The sequence below is a fragment of the Pithys albifrons genome, chromosome 14 (genome assembly GCF_047495875.1).
Source record: "Pithys albifrons albifrons isolate INPA30051 chromosome 14, PitAlb_v1, whole genome shotgun sequence".
NCBI classification, from domain to species: domain Eukaryota; kingdom Metazoa; phylum Chordata; class Aves; order Passeriformes; family Thamnophilidae; genus Pithys; species Pithys albifrons.
In genome coordinates this window covers 16,383,621-16,404,656 of record NC_092471.1, presented here as the reverse complement: position 1 = coordinate 16,404,656, position 21,036 = coordinate 16,383,621, and the positions used below count along the sequence as shown (strand labels likewise).

The 21,036-nt window shown below is 54.6% G+C and overlaps 2 protein-coding genes across 8 annotated transcripts in view; both read right to left on the bottom strand.

The window, feature by feature from the left end:
- The window catches only part of NLGN3 (neuroligin 3), a 40,067-nt gene extending 25,425 nt beyond the window's left edge, over positions 1-14,642 (bottom strand). For 3 of the 5 annotated variants that reach the window (XM_071569337.1, XM_071569340.1, XM_071569341.1), the window contains exon 1: positions 13,821-13,907. The gene's annotated coding sequence lies outside the window, so the exon portion shown is untranslated. Of the gene's footprint in view, positions 1-2,848; positions 3,208-13,820; positions 13,908-14,578 lie in introns of those variants that run through there. The other 2 variants (XM_071569339.1, XM_071569338.1) reach the window with 2 other exon arrangements.
- Positions 14,643-17,983: 3,341 nt separating this feature from the next.
- The window catches only part of MED12 (mediator complex subunit 12), a 36,469-nt gene continuing 33,416 nt past the window's right edge, over positions 17,984-21,036 (bottom strand). For 2 of the 3 annotated variants that reach the window (XM_071569044.1, XM_071569046.1), the window contains exons 42-44: positions 20,632-20,820; positions 20,388-20,469; positions 17,984-18,424 (exon numbers count right to left, since the gene is read on the bottom strand). In XM_071569044.1, coding sequence (XP_071425145.1) covers positions 18,381-18,424; positions 20,388-20,469; positions 20,632-20,820 — 315 coding nt within the window. In that variant the 3' untranslated portion in view covers positions 17,984-18,380. The remainder of the gene's footprint in view (positions 18,425-20,387; positions 20,470-20,631; positions 20,821-21,036) is intronic. The other variant, XM_071569045.1, reaches the window with a different exon arrangement.

Sequence of the window (21,036 nt, the reverse complement as noted above, 5' to 3'; positions counted from 1 at the left end):
GACCAGCCCATGCACCCCAGAATAAACATACACCCAACAAGTAGCATGAGAAACCTCTGCTCCCACTTTCCCAGGGTGAGTGAGCAGCAAACTGTTCCACCAGCCTGTGCTCCTGGAGCTCAGGTTGGTGCCCAGCTCTCAGGCAGCAGCACCTGCCAGATGCACTCCCCACCCTGCCAGCTTCTCCACTGGACAGCAGTCACAGCTCTCACCCAGTCCCATTCCACACAGGAAACCCTGGGGAGCACAGAAGCTGCAGCACACCTGGACGGCTGTGCTTGTGTCTGTGTGTCCCAGCAGCTCCTCAAGAGCATCCCTCTGCCTGCAGGTCTTGGCTCACACCCTCTGATGCTTATGGCTTGGGGCAATGCTTAAGGACAATACTACAGAGCAAAGCTGGTGGTTAACACAATATTGATAGTGCCCAGTGGATCTTTTTGACCCACCCCAGGTTCCCCATCCATGCCACAGGCAGATGTTTTCTGGTCCCACAGCACCTTGGGAAACAATTCTCAGGATTTCATGTCCCTCACAGAGCTGGTGCACAGTAATAGATGGCTTGAAGTTACACTGAAAGGGGCATGTAGGATTTCAGAAAGGTCTGCCCTGCTGCTGCTACTCCTCTGCTTTTCCATGAATGACCTAAATGACAGAACAGAGTATGTTTCAAAATCTGCACAGGACACCCAGCACTTTGGAGACCAGGATGAGAGTTTGACATGCTCCTGACAGATTGTCTGAGAGATGATGGGAAGTGCTGTAAGTCATTGGGTAGTAAAAAATTGCACAAGCAGACCACAGAAGAAAACACAGCAGCATTTCTGCCACAAGGGTCATGAGGGCTGCAGGAGAGTACAAACTGAACGTGAGCCAGCATATCATTGCCACAAAAAAAGGCAACTACAGTAGGATGTGTGAAAGGCCAGCTCACACGTGAAGTAATTACTCTGCTCTCCTTTCAGCTCATCAAGACACAGCAAATAATTATACTGTTGTCCAGAGAACCAGTTCATTCCCCAAATGATTTGCATCAACTAAGAGAGGCCATAGAAGACCAGCAAGATCGAAAATCCTTGGACAAAACTCTGGAAGACTGGGATTAGTCTAGACAAGACAAGTGAAAGGACAGAATTTTATAACATGTAAAGGCCACTGCAGAAAAGTTCAGAACACTCTGCCCTTTTGTGCTAGGTAGGAGTCACACTCATATTAAGAAAGGAGAGTCAAGCGTACACCAGGAAAAGTTAAAGCACTCCATGACTATCTGGAAAGGGTGGATGGACTGAGTGACCTCAGCATCCCCTCCAGGCCAGTCCCTGTTCCCATTTGTTCAGCATTTACCACTGTCTGGGGGCACAACAGCCCCCTTGGCTGTGAAGCCTTCAGCATTCAGGATGCTCTGACAGAGCAGAGCACTTAAGAGGCTTCCCAGCACCATGGAGCCCAAAACATCTGTTCTCCATTCTGCCAAGGTCTCTCCCAGAATCCAGTGTCCCCCACCTCACACTCCTCCTGAGGCACATCTGCAGCTCCTCCGATACTGAGGCACCACAGTCACTCTAATGGGACAGAAGGAAAACCAGTTACAAACCTCAGCCTTGTTTGCCTCAAGTGAAAGATATATCCCTGTGACTTGCCTTTCCTGGCTCCTGCTCACAGTACCACCAATATTTAAAGCAAGCTGAACGTCAGAAACCTATGAGACACTCCACTACACATCCTTTGCCCTGGGGAGAGGATGAGAGACCACGTGAGGAGTGTCAGTTAAGTTCCTCAGTGCTGCAAGAACATATGTGGGACAGAAGCTCTTTGACAACTCCCAGACACATGCCAAAATCCTCGAGAGCTCCATTCAGAACAGAAGAATGTTACTCAAAATCCCTAGAAACAGGCAATTTCAAGAGCCACTTCTGCTGTGGTGCCAATGGCCTCCTGCTGCAATATGGTCTGTCCCCATTTGCTCCATGGCCTTTAGTGAGTCCTTCATGAAGTACTCAAGCTCATCTTGGGAAGGGCACCAGGGGCAAAGCAGAACTTTTCCTTGCCCACATCTCAGCCTTTCCAGACATTTTTGGTATTGAATGCCAGCACGCTGTTCGATGCCCAGCTCCAGAAGACACGTTACCCAGCAGGTGAGACAGCCTGGCTCATTTCCAACTTCTGTTTAGCATCAAGAGTTCCAAAAATGGAGGAGGTTACTCAGTGTCACTGAGCTGTGGCTGGTGGTGCTGCTGAAGGACAGCCAGTAAGCACTGCAGCAGGGACAGAGTTGGGGTCAGCTGATTCTGATACCAATACTGCTGATTCAATAAGAGGATGGCCACTATAGAGGACCCAAGGACAACTGTGCTTGAAAGCCTGGATTCCTTTGGAGTGGGCTACATGCTCACCTTGAGATGGTCTAGATTTTGACTGACCTTCCCAATCAGTGCTTCCCAGGAGCCTAGTGGAAAGCTGAGACAGGGCCATGTGGCACAGCCAGCAGCTGCTGTGAGAGCAGGAGGAGGTTCTGCTAGGACAGCAAGAGGGGAGTGGCAGCCGCCTCTCGGTGGACTGCCGGGTTCCCACGTGGCTCAGGGATAGCTCCTGGAAGTAGGCTGTTTAGTGCCACATTTTGGATAGAAATAATCTGGATTATCTCACGTTATGCCCTTCCTGAACCTAGCACGAAGAAACGGTAGCAGATATTCTCTCCCTCCCCTTGCTACCCGCACAGTTTCCATGTACAGACGCCTGCCTGCAGGGGCAGAGGTTAACGAGAACCACTGTCCGAACGCCTGCACAGCCCGGCCCCCGCACAGCTGTGTCCGCACTCGCCCTCCGGCAGCGAAGGAAGCGCCCGACTCACCCCGGAGCATCGCAGAGAGCGGGGACCATCGGGCTGTGGCATCGCCGTGTTCCGAGCGGAGGGAGCGATCGCGGCGGGGCTGCGGGAGGTGCGCTGGGCACAGCGGGAGCTGTCCCGTCAGCACCGCACCGGGATCGCCCCGCCGAGCACCGCGACAAAACCGCGAACAGCATCGCGGGCACCAGGGGAAGGGCGACCTCGCGGCTCCCGGCAGCTTCCTGAGGAAGGGAAGTGGAGAGGGAGGTGCTGAGCTCTTCTCCCTGCTATCCAGTGATAGAACACGAGGGAATGGTTCAAAGCTGCAAGCGGACGTTTACACTGGGAAGCATTTCTGTACAGGGAGTGTTGCCAAACACTGGAACAGGCTTCGTAGGGAGGTGGTTGATGTCCCAAACCTGACACTGTTTGAAAGGCATTTGGACTATGCCCTTAACAATATTCTTCAACTTTCAGTCAGCCCTGAATGGGTCAGGCAGTTGGACTAGATGACCATTGTAGGTACCTTCCAACTGAAATTATTCTATTCTATTTTGTTCTGTTCCATTCTAAACAGTGCTTTGCAAATAAATGGCAGAGTTACTCCTGTGCTGGCTTTGAGCAGGCAGGTGACTGACAAGGCAAAAGTGCATCCACAGAACTCTGGAATTTCCAGACGAGTACTCAGGAGCAAACTGACAGACAATCTGCTTTCAGCAAGCCCTTGGCACCAGCACAAAGTTCATGCCAAGACAACTTGCTCACTCTCCCACACATCACAAACAAGCACCAGGCACCTACTTTAAGGCAATATAATCTCACTCACAAATCTGTGATCAACACTCCACAGCTACCGACTGGAGTGCAAATCTCACCCAGCACAGAGAGAGCTGACTGCACAAGCAGCATTCCCCTCACTTCCTTCTCCAGCTTTGGCAAGCTGCACATTGGCATTATCCCACCTGCTCATCACCATCCCCCTCACATCTGCCAGAGTAATGCCTCCCATGTCCTCTCCCAAATAACTGCCCTGGAAACCACCATGGCTAATGGGTCATTTTTAAAGTTACCATGGATCATTATGACTGAACTGTGTTAGGGGAGCAATTACACAAGCACAAGGCTCTTTTCAATAAGGTTTTAGAAGTCTATGTCCAAACATATTCATATTTCTTAAATTAGCAAAAGCAGGTTTGAAATCTAATAAGAAAGGGAAACTTTGGTAATCCAGAGAGGCTGGCTCAGTGCAGTGACACCCCTATTTCTGAAATGCCACAAATTAAATATGAAACCCAGCTGCTTTCCCAAAACTCTCATACTCCAGTCTCTCAAGCTCCTTTCTTTACACCCAGCCATGCAAAGAACATGAACCTTCCCCAATGAACTGGGCCATGGGCAATTTGCACAAAGTTCTGTCTTACCCATACCACCACCTCTGCTGAGAATGGCTCATGACATCTCACACTTGCTCCAAGAAAAGCTGAGAAAGCTTCAGTGGCTGCAGGCAGGCCGAGTGCCTGCACAGCCAATGCTTTCCATGGACCAGTGTGGACTGGAGGAGGCTCTATAAATGTAAGGAGGTGGGCTGGGCAGAGAGGAACTGACTGCAGCTTAAAATACATGGACTTCCTGCAAATGCGAATAGAGAGAGTGGGCAAGGAACCCAAGAGTCCTCTGAATGGGAGCAACTACACCCAAAATAAGTTGTCAAAGTTTCATTTTCACTGACTCAAAGCCGGAAGCCAAAATCACTCAATCAAAGGTTGTAATCCAGACAGTGGCTTTAGACTCTCTGGTTTCAACAGCAGAGCTGGTAATGGATTGTTTCCTTTACCAACACCTGACCCAATCACCTATTTCTGCTTAACATCACTGATCACCCCTCTTTGTCGCCTCGGCAAGGCATTGCAGAGCAGAATTGTAAACCAGGTCATGGAAGTAATGTGGGCTAAGGGTAATGAAACCCAGGACAAAGCACAAAGGTGAAGGAAATAGCTGGAGACAAGCAGGAACTAGCTTTTCCACAGAAGCTGAAACATGACATGATAAGTTTTCTTGTGCAGATAAGGTTATAAATTATCTGGCTGTACAAGCACCACCTTTCTGCACCACCTGTTAACACCCTGTCTTGTTAACATGGGACATCAAGCCCATGGAGCAGGGTGGCTGTGTGGAGATGGCATATCCCTGTGCAAGGGGGACTGTGGGCCATGCCAACAGAGCCACCCCTCCAGGGTCTAAACAGAGGCAGCAGAGCCATGTGTGCTCCCTCATGGAGAAAGAAAGCCCAAGCACTGCAGTCCAGCACCAAATTGTTTGCTCATTGTGGGATGTTTGGGGTCAATGCTGTCCCCAGGAGATGTCTGAGCTTACATTACACTGTCCACACCATCTCCACCTTGCTACAAATGGTCCCTACTTGGAGGTGAAACACCAGACAGGCTCTGCACAGCCCCATGTGCCCAGAGCCTGGGGTGCAGGGCTGTGCAAGGCCATGCTCCCTGGCTTCCCACAGCTTGGAGAGCTGCAGGTCCTGTCCTGTGCCAGAGAGATGTCCTGGCTGAACTCCAGTGCATCACCCTACTCAGACACACCTCCAGCACATCCCACCTGACACAAGCTGCTGAGTTATATTTTAGTGTCAGTGGCTCTTACCAAAGACAAGGCATGATTTTCTGACCATATTGCAAGTGCCCCGTTGAGGTCTAATGGCACTAGCAGTGACTTGCCACTCAATGACACTGCAGCTTGCCTGGGGCACAGTCAGTCCTGGGGGCAAGCCAGCACCAAGGACCAGGGCACTGCTCAGTCCCAGCTCTGCCATGAGATCACAATCCCCTCCTCACAGCACTGGACTCTTCAGCTACAACAGAGGGCTGCTCTCTGCACAGCACTCAGAGGTGGGAGTCCCAGCTCTGGCCTGGGGCAGGAGATGGGGACCTGTGACCACTGGTAGCAACACAGAGGTAGGACAGAGCACGGGCCAGTGCAAGCTGCATTTGCTAACGCTGTAATGCACATTCCCTCTGCTTCCACCAGCAAGCAGGACTCACCGGAAACATCAGAAAGGAAAGATCCAAATGTGGAGGTGGCAAAATGCTGGAAGCACCATGGAATCCTCCATCCACACCACCATCCTGCTTGCTGGTGGCAGAGAGCACCAGACCTGTTTCTCTTCCAGCTCCAAGGTGCTCCTCACCCCCGCAGGACAGGGGAGACCATCCCAGGGCAGCACCGCTTGGCAGGGCTCCTGCCGGCAGCCGGGACTGCACACCCAGAGCCAACATGACACAGCGTCAAGCAGCCACATCCTGCAGCAGCCACTGCTCCTCCGAGGTGACGTCAGCCCCGCAAGAGCTGGCAGGCAGGACACGCTGTGCATGCGGCCGCGCTGCTCCCAGACACCGCCTGGCTCCAGCACACACTGTGGCCTGTGTTCCTCACCAGCTACGATTTATCTACAAATTGAATTTCACACTTGCACGCTCCAGAATATGGCACAGGTGCTGGAGCACCCACCCTCCCCCTCCACATCTGCCTTCCCCCTCGCCCCACCCCGCTGCTGCCGGCACCGAAGATGATGGGGATGGAGATGGCTGGCGGCACCGAGGATGATGGGGATGGTGGCGGTTGTGGAGCAGCTCCTGGGCAAAGCTGCCAACACCGCAGAGCCAGAATCGGAGCAGGGCAGAGCTGCCACACTCAGGGCAACGCCGGGGCGAAGGGAGTCCTGGGGCCCCTGGCACAGCGGCCACCCACGTGTGCTGCTGGCACGACACAGGGTCCAAAAACGCCCATCTGCAGCTGAATAAGATAGAAGCCCGTCCCAGAGTTACTGGTTTCCCCAGAAACCCTAAAGGCTTTCCCAGGAATTCTGGAAACGCACAGATTTGCTATGTGCTCCAGTAAGCAACCTAAAGAGTTTATACAGTTGTCATAGCCAGAGACCACCATTATCACAGGTTGTAGGCACAGCTGGCAGCCCAAACAGGTGTGGTGTCAGTCCCCTCAGTTACACGGTGCAGCTCAAGCCCACGACAGCCCCTACTCAACTAAGACAAGCAGCTTCCTCGAGGAGGGGAGCCTGCCCTCATCAAGGCCATTGGCTGCTCACATTCCAAAGCCAAAACCAAAGCTGGCGTGACTAAGCAGACCATGGAAGCACCTTGGGTTGGAGAGCCAGTCTGCAGCCAGGGCAGCTCCACAAAGTCATGCTCATACAGCCAGGGCTCACTGAGGACTCTAGGTCAGGCAAGCCAGCAGCTAGGAAGAAAATCTATTCAAATTTAATCCAAAATGTATTTTCTATTTTCCCTTGTAAATTTATCCTCCCATATTTTCTATCTTCAAGCACAAAAAAGCAAAAAGCCTAAAACCTCTGGCAAAAAAAATCCTTTAATGTGTTTTACTGCAAATACCGCCTAGTGTTAAGAAATAAGCTGGACCGGAGCAAATCAGGCAGCCTGGGGATGCCCTGTCTCTCCTGAGGGAACAAACCAGGATGAAGCAGGACATACAGGCATGCTGCAAGGACCAGCAATGCCAAGAAAAGTCAAGTCCCAGTGCCAGGATGGCTCTCACGCTCCCTACTGCTTCTCAGAGGTCCCTGAGCACAGCTCTGCCTCAGCAGATCTCCACTTTGAAGCATCACTCCTGACGGACACAGGAGGAGGTTTTTGTTAAAACAAGAACCAGTTGTCTCATTTTAAAGTCATGAGCATTAAACTACAGCAGCTCCCTGTCCCCAAGTCTGCAACCTCACATTCTCATCAGCAGAGCCCAGTGGCAACAGAGACCAAAATGACAAGAAGTCAGAAACAGAGATAATTTCTGTCTTGAGGCACAGCTGCTATCCGTGGGAGATTTCTGTCTGTGGTCACAGGGACACCCTTGTGCTGGCTGGATACTTCCCTCAGCCCTTGCAGACTCCTCCTGGAAGTCATTAGGATGGGAAACAGCATCTTCTTCATAAGCAACAAGTTCATCTCTGCATCCTACTCTGCAAGTCCACTTCTCCTACAAGGAGCAAACCTCTCCTAGCCAAGGCTCACATCTCCCTGTTGTCCTTGCATGCCTCTGGACTGCTCAGGACTTGGGGAACAGGCCTTTCAGCATCCCATGTACACCAAGGTAAAGCTGAACTGGACCCTCAGTGGTAGCAGGACATGAGTCTTTTCTCATTTGGGCATAAAATCAGGAACAAAACTGACACTGATGTTTCCTGATGTGTGTGAGAACAGGCAGAGCCAGGGGACTGGAGGTGAGGGAGATGGAGATCAGATCCCTGGAGATCCCACAGTGCCTACCACGTGCAGTGAGTACCAGGGAACTGGGACAACTCTAAGATGAGACTCCAGCTCTGCTGTCAGTGTGTCAGGCAGGTCCCCTGTGCCCAGGGAACCAGAGGAAGAAGAACTGCCAGGTAACACAGAAGAAAAGAATATTGCCATCCATTTTCAAACCAACTGAATTAGTACCTGATCAGCAGACAAAGGCTGTCAGAGGTCTCCAGACAAAGGTCCTGTGATGCCATGGCAGAGGATCAGTACTTAGCATCACAGGTCCCATCTCTCCCACCAGGTGCATCTCCATCACATGGGGAAAGCATCCCATGCTCTCAGCGAGCAGGCAGGGCTGAGCATGCACCTGTCACCCTGTGCCACGCAAAGTAACACAGAACTAGATGGGGATAAACCCATCCGTCTTTTCCAAAGCCCAGTTCTCCCTCCTGCCTCCACCCTCTCTGGTGGGCACAGTTATGAAAGTAACAACCAGACCAAAGATCCACCTTGCTCTATGTACTTTCCTGCAGGCAGTCAGAAGCACAAGCAATTCACAGCTCAGCATCTGCCCAAGTCAGAGGTGGATTTCAGAGTATTTATTGGTTCTGGGGGAGGCTTGTCTTTCTTGAATTCATCCCATTTCTCCTGAAATCAATGTAAGGTTTTGCTGTTCATGACACCTTGTTCTGAGGACTTCTGTGATTTGATAGCACAACTGCAAGAGGCAATGCCCCTCCTCCTGTTTGGCACCTCCTGCTAGCTTAATTTGATGTGACCTTGCACTTGTATAGAAATAAACAGTGAACAGTTAACCTCTATCATTTCTCTCCTGGCCTTCTGTAGACATATCTTATCCATCTTGTTATTTCTTTTCCAGTCTGAAGATCCCTGCCTTATTTAGCCATTTTTTTGCAGAGAGGCCATCAGACCTCTGACCATTCCTGCTGCAACTTCCAGGCATTTGACTCCACAATGATCTCAACACTCACACATCTCTCCTGAGCTCCCTCGTGGGCAGTTCTAGAGACAGAGACACAAAGCAACTCCTGTCCCCTTCTCTTCCATCACTGTCCCACAAGTCCTCAAGTTGCTCAGTGGTGCTTGAAGTCATGTGAGGGCAGAGGAATTACATGAAGACAGACTCACAGACTCATCTTCACAACTCCTTTAGCACTAGGTGCCAGAACCAGGACGTGGACAGGGCCACTGTCATGGTGACACTCTACAGACTTGAACTTCTTCTCTCACTCTTCTAGAGCTAAAGACTGCTTGATGAAGGCAAAGCCTCTGTCGCCTCTGATCACCACCAAAGGGCATTCTCAGTAGACTCCTCTCCAAGCCCATCTCAAAAGCTTCCTGACCAAACTCTTGCCAACCATCCTAGCCCTCAGAGAGCCCCAGCAGCCCAGGCCCGGACCCAAACAAGGCTTGTGCACAGTATGAGCCCTGTAACATGCTCTCTCTGCAACCTTTCCCAAACTTTGCCACCTGCTCTGCTGGCACGGCTGGAGCATCTGGCCACCAGGCAAAGCTTCAGCTCTGCTTGCCAGGCACCTTACAGGATAAACTCACATTGAGATGCAGTTTGAAAATAACAGATGTTACTCCACTGTTCTGCATTTTGCAGTGTCAGGAACTAGGCTTCTTTACCAACAATCCCCTGAGCTCCTTGCCAAGGCGGTCTCAGCCCAAACAGCGCTCCCCAGCATAAAGTCTTGCTCACAGACAGCCCCTGCCACGTGCCATCCCTGCTGCCAGGCAGACAACATGGAAAAAAGAATGTATTGCAAGGGCAGACTTTCCCCACACAACTGCAAGACTAAGCAGGAACAGAGGTTCCATCATGGACTGCAATACCACATAACTACTGAGAAGAGACAGGCTCCCAGACAAACAGCACATAACCTCCTACCCAGGCAAAACTTCCAGGAGCTACACAAACCAGACATGACCCAGCAGCTGCAGCCAGAAGCACCCATGTCTTTCCACTGCTCCCTCTTCACACCCATTTCCTTTCAGTCAGACTCGCTCCAGGGTCTGAATGATGTGGGTTCAAACTGGCAGCTCTGGCAATTGCAGGACCATTTATTCATTCCCCTCACACCCGCAGTGGAATCCTGCTGAGGCCAGCAGTGCACACAGTGCTGGTCACAGCCTGCTCCCTGCCCCCAGCTCTGGGGAGCATCACGATGGGAGACCACCAAAGCATTTAGTCCACTATGCAGCACCACCCAGCTCTGCCACAGTCCTCAAACCCAGCTCACCTTGAGCACCCCGGTACCAGGACCCAACCTGCCTCCTTCTGCTGCTGTGCCCCTGCTGTGACCACCTCCCCTCTATGCCACACAGGGACCTTGGCTGTCTTTCAAAACATTGTCAGTGGCAGCCAATAACCACAGACAACCAGCAGAGGAATCTCTGTCTGGGATCCCACAGGGAGCCAATAACTTGCATCGCTGTGGAACTAGAAGTTCTAAGGACACAGAGCCAAGTTGTCCCTGCTGCATCCCTTTGTACTTGGTGCATAGCCCCAGGGTGGCAAATACACACCCCCTCCGTGCTCTGCTAGAAGATTTCACAGGTTCCTCTGTGGCTCCACCACAACTTGTTGCTCAGATACGTGCTCCGTGTCCCTGTGCCCATCACTTTCCATCATCCTTACTCCCTCCTACTGTTACTGGATTTCTCCAGCTGCCACCAACACAGCTGGTCTGTCTGAGGCCTCACTTGCTCCTGGACAGCTTCCTTTATTCCCTGCCTGCTGCAAAGAAATAGCTCCTAGAAAAGAGGATACAGGAAGATGGCAGCAAACTGCTTGGGAGGCAGCAGAATTGCTGTGGCTGGGGAGGTTTAGGAGCTGCCTGAACTAATGCTGCTTGGGAATGGTTTAGATGGAGCTTAGGCACTTGATAACCTCAAGGTCCCTTCATTACCAGCTGTTCTAAAACACCTCCTTCCTTGACACAAAATGAAGACCAGCATGGACCTGCCACAGGATTTTGGCTGTCACTATCTCCTTGTGCTCGCTCGTGGACTCAACGTGATCCTGGTCAAAAGACACCTGGAATGAGTCCCTGTCTCTGTTGGACCTGAGCACCCAGAGCAGACCCCACAGAGAGCCAGGACAGCCAGAGCCACCACAACTGGAGCCTTAGCACAGCTCTCTGCCAATTCTCATGCTGCTCTCTGGAGCTTTGGTAGGCCCCTGGCCCCAGCAGCCTGCACAGCAACTCCACGTGTGATATCCAGGCTCTAGCTGCCCTCACCACCCTGTTCTCCAGCACCTTCGCTCCAGCCCTTTGGGACAAAATCCTCTACATAGTGTCTGGAAAGAAGACAACCCCAGATGAAAAGCACAGGGCAATATCCCTGGCATGGGCTCAATCTTCCCTCCAACAAGGCTGCCCTAGATGCTTGTTGCTGTTGAACATGGGCAGTTGGAGGCTGTGCAAGCCAGGAGCGTGCACACCCTGCCAAGATGGGCTCTGCAGCTCCCATTTCCTCAGCACAGCCCCGTGCAGGGCCCACACGCCCATGCCCGAGGGCTGCCCTGCACCTCGGTGGCTTTTGCTTGTGCTCTGGAGGTTGCAAGCTACATGTTTGCAGGTGTCCAACCAAACTCCACATCCCTACTGCACATGTAACCATGGCAACTGCACATGCGAGTGGCAAAGCCTCGAGCCCGGCTAACTGCAAATGCAAATGAAGCAAACACATGCACAGTGCTAAAAGTGTGACCTCTAAATGTCAGCCTTTAACCATTTTGCAGACACCAGCTCTAGTGGTGGCCACCTGCAGCCTGCAGAGCAGGGAGAGGTCTGGTTCCAATGGGGACCTCTGGGTGCCCAGCCTTGCGCCAGGTGTTGGCATGGATGCTTAGGTGCACCTATGGCACAGGCATTTCCCAGAGCTAAGAGTGACTCCTGCCTTGGCAACCAGCAGCTCCCTCTCTGAGGACACATCCACTCCTTACCCAGCTGGTAGATGCTTACAATTCCACAGAGCACCCTGGTTTGCAGAGGAAGGAAGGTCCCACCAGGCTGGCACAGAGCATGGCCAGCACAGGGGCTCATAGGGAGCTGCTCTGTCAGATCTCCCACTGCACCCCCACATGCCCAGCTGTGAAGCCATCTCCAGCCCCTCTGCCATCACCTGGGGCCAAGTCAACAGCAGCATCACATGAGGCATCTTCAAAGGATGGAAGGAAAATCCCAGCCTTGCAGGGACTTCATGCCAGAGCCACTTCCCTAAGGGAGGTCTGTGGCCTTGGGAAGGGCTGTCAGTACAAGCATAATGAGGTGTCACCATTTGGGAGAGTGTGGTTCCAGAGACTGACTGCCTGGACAAAGGTCTCAGGTTCCTCATAATTTCTTTCCCTTGCTGCTGACAGCACTGGATACAGACAGACCCCAGCACTAACCATCACCCACCACGTCCTGCTCTGTGCCTTTGAGCACGACAGAGCCAAGCTCAGGTGAACAGTGCCAGGTCCAGCCAGTGTGCATTGTCGGAGCCACCAGCAACCTCTGCACCCACCAGATGGATGGGTGGGTGGATGGATGTCTGGCCCACCACCTTGCTCACGAATGAGCATGGCCAGTATCACAGAGCCCCTGTTTTGACAGCCAGTCTGCCTCCAACTCAGCCTCTGGCCCAAGGGAGAAACAGGGAATGCCCTTTCACTCCAAAAGCCCAGTGGCTAATGTCATTCCTCATGCCAAATAAACCGAGCCAAGGGGATCTCCTGCCTGCCCTTGACCCAGGGATGCTCACACCAGCAGCCTCATGCCTGGCAGCACCAGGAACATCGTTGCAATACCCCTAACCAGTACCTACACTACAGACACCCTTGCAGCCCCGGGGATGATCCCAATCCCTGGGGCAAGAGCGCCCAAGCCAGGACGGCCACCGCTCCTTGCTCTGTGCCGGGTCTGACAGGACAGGCAGAGCGGGACCGGGCGGCCCGGCGGGTGGGGGGTAGCGGCCGAGATGCGGGACTTGAGCCGGAATGCCGGGCGTGAGCCGGGATGCCGGGCGGGAACCGGGATGCGGAGCGGGAGCCGGGATGCGGAGCGGGATCTGGGATGCCGGGCGGAAACCAGGATGCGGAACGGGAGCCGGGATGAGGGGCGGGAGCCGGGATGCGGGGCGGGAGCCGGGATGCCGCGTGGGAGCCGGGATGCGGGGCAGGAGCCGGGATGCCGGGCGGGAGCCGGGATGCCGGGCGGGAGCCGAGATGCGGGGCGGGAGCCGGGATGCCGGGCGGGAGCCGGGATGCGGGGCGGGAGCCGGGATGCCGGGCGGGAGCCGGGATGCGGGGCGGGAGCCGGGATGCGGGGCGGGAGCCGGGATGCGGGCCGCGCAGCTGAAGCGGGCGCACAATCCCCCTTTCAGCACGTCGCCATGGCAACCCGCCGGCTCGCCGCGGCCGCTCATCCGGCCCCGTTAACCCTCGCCGTTACCGCCGCCGCCGCGCTCAGCCCCACCCGTTAACCCCGGCGCACCCCGCTGCGACGCCCGACGGGACCGCGACCGCGACCGCAACCGGGACCATCCCACTCCCCGGGGCCCCCCGCGCCCCTGCCGGCCCCAGTCCCGCGCCGTGGGGCCGATCCGGTCCGGTCCCGTCCGGCCGCGCTCCCCATCCCGAGCCGCGGCGGGCCGGGCCGTGCGGGGCCGTGCGGGGCGGGGCGGGGCGGGCTCAGCTCACTCACCGTCGGGGGCGGCGGCGCGGCTGGGCCATGCCGGTGGCGGCGGCGGCTGTTCCGCGCCCCGCGCTCCGCTCAGTCCGGCCCGACCCCGCACCGGGAGCGCGCGGCGCGTGCACGGCGGGGGCGGGCTGGGGAGGGGCCGCACCGCAGCACCCCTTCGCTGCCGCTGCGCTGGCCGGCACCGCCGCCCGGCACCGGCACCGGGACCGGCATCGGGCATCCCACGGCCCCGGGCTCGGGACCGCACGCCCCGGCACCTGCACCGCCCGGGTCGCTGCGCCGAGGGGATGCCGCACACGTCGAGCATCGCGCAGTCCGGTACCGCACCCTCCGGGTACCGGCACCGGCCGCACCTGCATCCCCGGTATCCCGAACCCTGCCCTGCGCACGGCGCCGGCACTGCCCAGCTATCGGCCCTGGGCAGAGGGGGTACCCCCACTGTCCCGACAGGGACACCTGCACACCCTGGGGCGTCCTGCACCACCCTAGAAAACGACCCCTTCTGTGGAGGCATCCCGGCACGGCCCTGGACATCCTGCACATCCTGGGCATCCAGAATCCTGCCCCACCGCAGCCTGCGTCTGCCCCAGTCACTCCACACAGGTCCCCTCCACCTCTGAGCAGCCCTGGGCTGTGCTGCCCCGGCACATCCCACAGCAGCTGGAGCTCCCTTCAGCCCTGGCGTGTTTCCCCACGGCCAGGGGAGCAGCCTCTGCTTCTCCTACTGCTCTGCAGTAGTCCCGAGAGGATTCGGCAGGTACCTAGTATGGGATGCCCCATCCCACCCTCAGCCTTGGGGCCCGGCCCAGCCCTGCTGCCTCTCCCTTCTCCATGCCGTGCACTGGGATGCAGGGTATCTTCCCCTCTCACTCAGCCTCCTGGCAGGAGCCGCCTCTCCTAGAGGCTGCCTCTGCCCATAGCATGCCATCTCTCTGTTTCATTCTTGCCTGATGGGATTACAGAAATCATTTGAAACAGGGCATGGATTTGGGTCCTGATGGATTCATCTGGTTCCTGCCTCCTTCTGCCATTGCCAAGGTAGCATCAGCTCCAATGCCTCCAGAGAGCAGACACAGCTTCCTGTTTAAGATGCTTGTGTGGCTGCATGCGAAGGGCAGGCATTTATTTTAACTCCCACTCACACCACTGGCACATGTACTGAGTCAGTGAACATGCAGTGGCAGGAAGATCCCTGCACCTCAGCACAGGGTGGTCTTCACCTGCCCCACAGGCTTCCAGCTGCTGCTTCAGAGCAGGTCAGAGCTTTCCTGTCTCTTCTGATCGGCTCCCTCTCCAAGGGACTGCTTGCTGGTGGTCAGCAGCTTGATTGGTTGTGTGTTGGCCTGTTATACACAGGGTGAGTTGCAAGCTGCCGCCTTGTACACCCTTTAGCAGACAACATCATCCACCACCACATGGGATGGATGCACAACCCTGCCCTGTGCCCACCAGGGTTCATCAGCTTCAAGAAGCACCTTGAAGGGGGCCCTTGACCAGTGCAGGGCTGCTCCTCAGCAGGCAGGGCTCCCGACAAGGCTCCCTGGGTCTTGCTGCCCAACAAAACCAGCCCAGGATGGGGTGATGGTGCATGGCTCCAGTGGTGCCTTTTGGCCCACTCCCCTCCACGAGCACCGTGAAAGGGCTGGGTACTACCACAGCTGCTCCACTCCCAGCTTCAGCTGCTTGAGTGAGCAGCGATCGATTTTCTTGCATAACACCAGCTCTGACAGTGCCTGACAAGCCACCTTTGCCCAGGGCATGGTCTATGGGGACTGTGAATGCCAGGCTGCAGGGCGGGATGGGTGTGTGGGGCACAGCCTGCCCCAGCCTACCCATCACCCCAATGAGTCAAGATTTGTGTCATGTTGGTCTTCTCCCCACACGCTGGGCACATCCTGTGTGACAGCGTGTGTGGGCCCTGCCAAGGCAGCCCATGGGTTTGGTGCCCAGATTCAGGGAGCCCAGCAACAAACAAACACACACACCACACCCCCTCCCTGGACTGGTGGCCACAACAGGGCAGCTGAGTGCATTTCTCAATGGGCAGTGTGTATTAAAATGCCCCCGTTTGCCTCTGGCTCTGTCACAAGCAGCGTTTAGCCACGACTCGAGAAGGAGCAGAAGGGCTGGAAGCTGTCAGACCTGCTCACAGTGGCTCGGCTCAGTGCTAATGTGCAGCACAGCAGCTGCAAGGCACACAGGCAGGCCGGGCAGAGCGCAGCTCCCCAGACAGCCCTGCGCTGTGACCGAGGCTCCCCTAGTCCCCACGGCCCCTGCACCCACTGGAAACCTCTGGGCAGCCTCCAAGGGGTGTGTGTGATGGGGAGGCAGCGGCAGCCCTGGATGTCCCCAAAACAGAGCTATGGAGCCCTGCTCATTGCACATAGATGTGGACTGTAAAGCAGCTGTCACAGCTGGGGAAGCCTTTTGCCAGAGGAAGAGCAGAGCCTGGCAGGGCACCTGGCCGCAGGCAGGGACAGATCATCCCTTTTTCCCAGGGAGGCAGGGTGGTTCCTGGGGTGCTCTCACCAGAGCCCCGCGGCCCTGAAGAGCAACACAGCAGGAGATCAGCCCCTGCCTGCGTGTTCTCCCGCTGCATCCCCCCAGTCCTGCCCCAGCTGCCGTGCAAGCGGCACCCACCGCACCCCTGCCCCGGGCGGTGCTGCCTTTGCCGCCTCGCTCCGGCTGCGGCAGAGCCGCCCCCTCCCACCCCCGGCGCGGCAGCGATGCAGAAGAAGCATCCAAGATGCCGCTTGGCGCAGGCTCAGCTGCCTCCCAGGGCCGGCAGAGGAGGGGGCTGTCGGCCATGGCGGCACACCAGGAAAAGGGGCACGTGTTCTGGGCGGAGAGAGTGGTCAGTGTGCCCAGGGAGTCTCTGCTGGCCCTGGGGCCCTCCCTGTCCCCACCCCCGGCAGGACGGGAGGCACCCAGTCCTCCTGGAGCCGCAGCCGTGAGTCCCGCAGAGCAGGGGCCAGCTGACACTGCCATGGGCAGGCGCAGGGTTCCACCCCTAGGGTCACCGAGCACGGGCTGCAGGCAGGCAGAGCCCCCAGAACAGGAGACCCAACTGCCAGCTCCGGGCTGTGCCCAATCCCCATGGAAAGGGACACAGGGATGCAGAGGAAGCAGCCCTGCACACACATCTGTCCTCACAAGTCTTCTCCCTCAGGCCTGGCCAACAACACTTTCCAACCACATGCAGCCACCGGGCAGGAGCTTGGCTGAGGTGCAGGGGCAAGGTGGAGGAGGAGCAGGGCACAAGGGCGTGTGGTGCCAGGGCACACAGCTGCCCCCAGGGCAGCCCCAGACCTGCCCCTGTTCTTAGGACAGCAGACACAGGCCCAGGAGCCAGCCCTGGGGCACTGCCACCCCTCAGCCCCCAAGCCTTCCTGCTGTGGCCCACCCTACAGAACTGTTTATGTGCCCTCAGATGGATCATGTGCAGCTCTTTGCTGAGTCCTTGTGGGCCTTATCCTACTCCACACAGATGGGACAGAAGGAAGATACTGGTCAAGAAAAGCTAACACGGACCACTGCTAAGGAACCAAAGACAGATGAAAGGTGCTGGTGGCTTTCAGGTTCAACAGAGAGCAGGAGCAGACCTCATGCCAGCAGGCTGCATTAGCCAAGTCAGAAGTTGAGAATGCAGCATGTTACACACGCAGAGAAAGCACTGTGGCTTTAAAGGAGGAGTTAACAGAGGAGCCTTGGTGCTCATCAACCAAACCTTGCTGAGATGGGGGGAGCCAGAAGCAGCATTGTGAGTGCACTTGGTCTGCAGCTCCTCCTACACTGCAGAGGTAATGAGCTTGAGATCTCAGAAACTGCTGTGGGGAGGAAGATGGGCTTGTTAGAGCTCAGAATTACAACTCCCTCTTTGCTTTATACCTGTGTCCTGGTGGAACACGCCAGACTACTAGTAAAGCTTGTAATCAACATATAAATCCTACAAAGTTTGCACAAACCCTTGCAAGAATGTGAATAGCAGCTTATGAAACAAACAAGGAAGAAGGGCTTTCCTTCCAAAACCAAATTGTTTAGCCTTCACAAAAGCTGAAAATGCAGACATTAGTTCTATTGAGAAAGAGATGAAGACCATGTGTGGAGGTGCTGCTGGGCTGTATGGAAGGAGTGCTGAGGAGAAAAGGCAGGCTCTGAATACACACTCAAGTTTGCAAAGTAAGCTCTCTGTATTCATCCGAGAATGTCTGCAGTATGGAGTTCATCTGGTATAAATAAAGTACAAAATTTTACAATGTCTTAATCATTATTTTAACAAAAATACTAAAAACTGAGTAAAAACTGAAACCAAAGTGGGAAGGGAGACTATTGGCCACAAGGGATCTCCATAAACATTTGTAGAAATCGGATAGTAAAAACACTTTCTCTGTACAATAAAACCCTCCTTCTGGCATCTCCCTGTGAGACAGACAGCAGCAGCACTGGGGGCACAGGCCCAAGGACAGAGGTTGGGACTGCCCCAGACTGTGGGTCAGGCTGAAGAGGCTGTAACCATCCTTCCACAGTGATGTCTCTCTCCTGAATTAGCTGAAGTGCCACAGATCAGTAGCGTCCAAATGGGTTGTTGTTCTGTTGTGTCTGTGTATCTGTTGAGGTCAAGACAGAGTTGGACAGTCACAAGTCTAGTTCAGAAAAGAGATTCCCCTCCCCACATCACCAGTGTAGTATCAGGAGTGTGTCACAGGCCATGAGAAGAAAAGTAAAACTTTCACAGCATTCCCTGCTCTGCATCTCTGCCTGAGCCTTTGGCAGCAGCACAGCCAGGATCCCACATTCTTTGAGGAAGACACAGACATGTGCCAGTACCAATCCTGACATTTCTCCAGAGATCTTTCCGTCCCTCAGGGTAGAACTGGAGAACCATAACACACCCCTGAAAGGTGGCAGCTGGCTGGGAGGATGAGTTTATGGATTGTTTTGGATTTTAAAAGAAAAATCAGCCCTGTAAGACTGCATACTCCTGCAGCCATACAAAGCTGCTCAGCCAGCTAGTGCCACTCGTCCTAAGGCACATCCAGAAACCAGAGTTCATGAAGGTTTCAGAGACAATTATCCTGGCTTCTTGTCAGTAGCTCAGTACAAATGAAGTACAGGCCCAATGGACTTTCAGATAGCACAAAAAAGGCAGGAAACAAGGTAAAGTTACAAGAACTTCTTGAACTTCCAAACTGCTGGGACTGATGTTTTGTGATTTACAGTGCTCACAGTATACTTGAGTACCAGTTTTTTTCCCTGAAACCACATCAGCATGTTTGACACAAAGTCAGACTAAGTAAAAGGAGACAAAGGTAACCTGGCTGACCTGCCACCTTTTCAACTCTGCTAAACATTCAGGTATACCCTGGTATCTCCTAAGCCAGTCTATGCTGGGCCCAAAGTACCCCTGTCCCCTTCTACAGGCTGCTCGTGGTTTACCTCCTGTTTTTCTCTCCATCCCAGACACTACAAATAAGAACTCCAGATGCTTCCAGCAGGAGCTGATGCAAACCCAAGAAAGCAGCATGGAAGCTGCCTGCTGACACATGGCTGCACTGGACCTGCACATCTGTTCCATACACAAAACCTACATTTGCTGTACAGACAGGATACAAAAATATGGGTATTCTGCTATATTTAGGTTCTTATATGAGGTCTGCCTACATCTGAGTGTCCTGCCTGGGATCCCTTGGCACAGAGTTGTGGTTTGTGAATCAGGCTAGTGGGAAACTCAGCATATTAAAACTCTAGTTTGGGGAGTTCTTTTTGTTCACAAGGACTAAGGATTTTCCATCAGGGAACAAGTACAATTTCCAAGTCCCCCACTGCACACATTACCACACCTGGCACAGTCTCACACTCACTGCAAAAAAGCCAAGCAACTGCAGTTCGTTTCTGGGCATTTTCACAGCATTTCTGCCATTTTTATGCCAGAAAAGCCAGTGAGGTGACAGTAGACAGTGACAGCAGGCCATTCAGAAGGGAACAGCAGAGACACTGCCTTGATCCTCCAGTCAGTAATTCAATACAGATTATAGGACTACCGTGCCAGATTGAACACCTTCTATGCCATTCCCCTGTTGTGACAGCAGCCACAAAAACCCACAGACCACCACAAACACAGCAAGTGTGCAGCTACACATCCCAGAGTACCCTTCCTGCCTCCAAGAAGTCTTGGCCTGTTCACAACACAACCACAGTAGTATCTCTGGGTCATCCAGGATTACAGCCTCCCTGGGCTCCTCAGAGTTCACCTGCAGCAGAGAAAATACCCCCAAATGATTTAAAGCTGCACACTGGATCCTTTCAGGAAAGATGCATGGCAGCCCCTACAAAGGCTCAGCTCCCTCATCCCTCTGCAGGCAGCAGGAGGAAGGTCCGGAAGGTTGCTTACAAGATGGCAAGCAATGCCTGCCCTGCTGCTGTGCCCTCTTGGGCTGGTAGTTCTAATTCCTGATGCCACCTCCCTGCCTCAGATAGACTGGCTCAGCCTTGCTTCTCTACACCAGAGTACCTGCAATAGAAAACAGCAGAGAGGAGACTAGCAACAGGATCAAGAACACTCAGGCTTACTGGAAAGCTGCTGTTGAAGCTGTCGAACCAGAGCAGCTGTTTGCTGCTGCTGCTGTGTCTGCTGAAGGCCCTGGCGCTGGAACTGCAAAGAGAGAAACACAGTTACAGCCTCACCACCTGTCTGGCAGCCTCAGCATTCACACAGGCCCTGGGAAGCTCAGGGAGGGAGAAAGTGGGGATGCAGATGGAGCAGTTGGGTTTGCGTTGGATTACCACGTCCCTCTGCCTCTGAGGGAACACTCACAATGGGCTGCTGTGGGGGAAGAGCCTGCATGCCCAGCCCCGGGGGCTGGCCCTGCGCCTGTGGCTGAGGCACTGTGGACACCTGGGGCTGCTGCTGGGGCTGGGGCTGCGGGGGCTGGGGCTGCTGCTGCTGCTGCTGTTGCTGCTGCTGCTGCTGCTGTTGTTGTTGCTGCTGCTGTTGTTGTTGCTGCTGTGAAGACAAAAGAGAAGGGACGGTCAGGGAACTGTCAGGGCAATGTACACAGCAACAGGGCCCAGGAAGGGTTCAAGGAGGAAGGATGTTCCATGCAGTAACATGCACTCTTACACCATTTTCCTTACAGGTACCTGAGTTATCCAGATTTCACCAGCACCCTGACCCCGGTCAAGAAACAGCAAAAAATACAGGGACAGAAACAAAGCATTC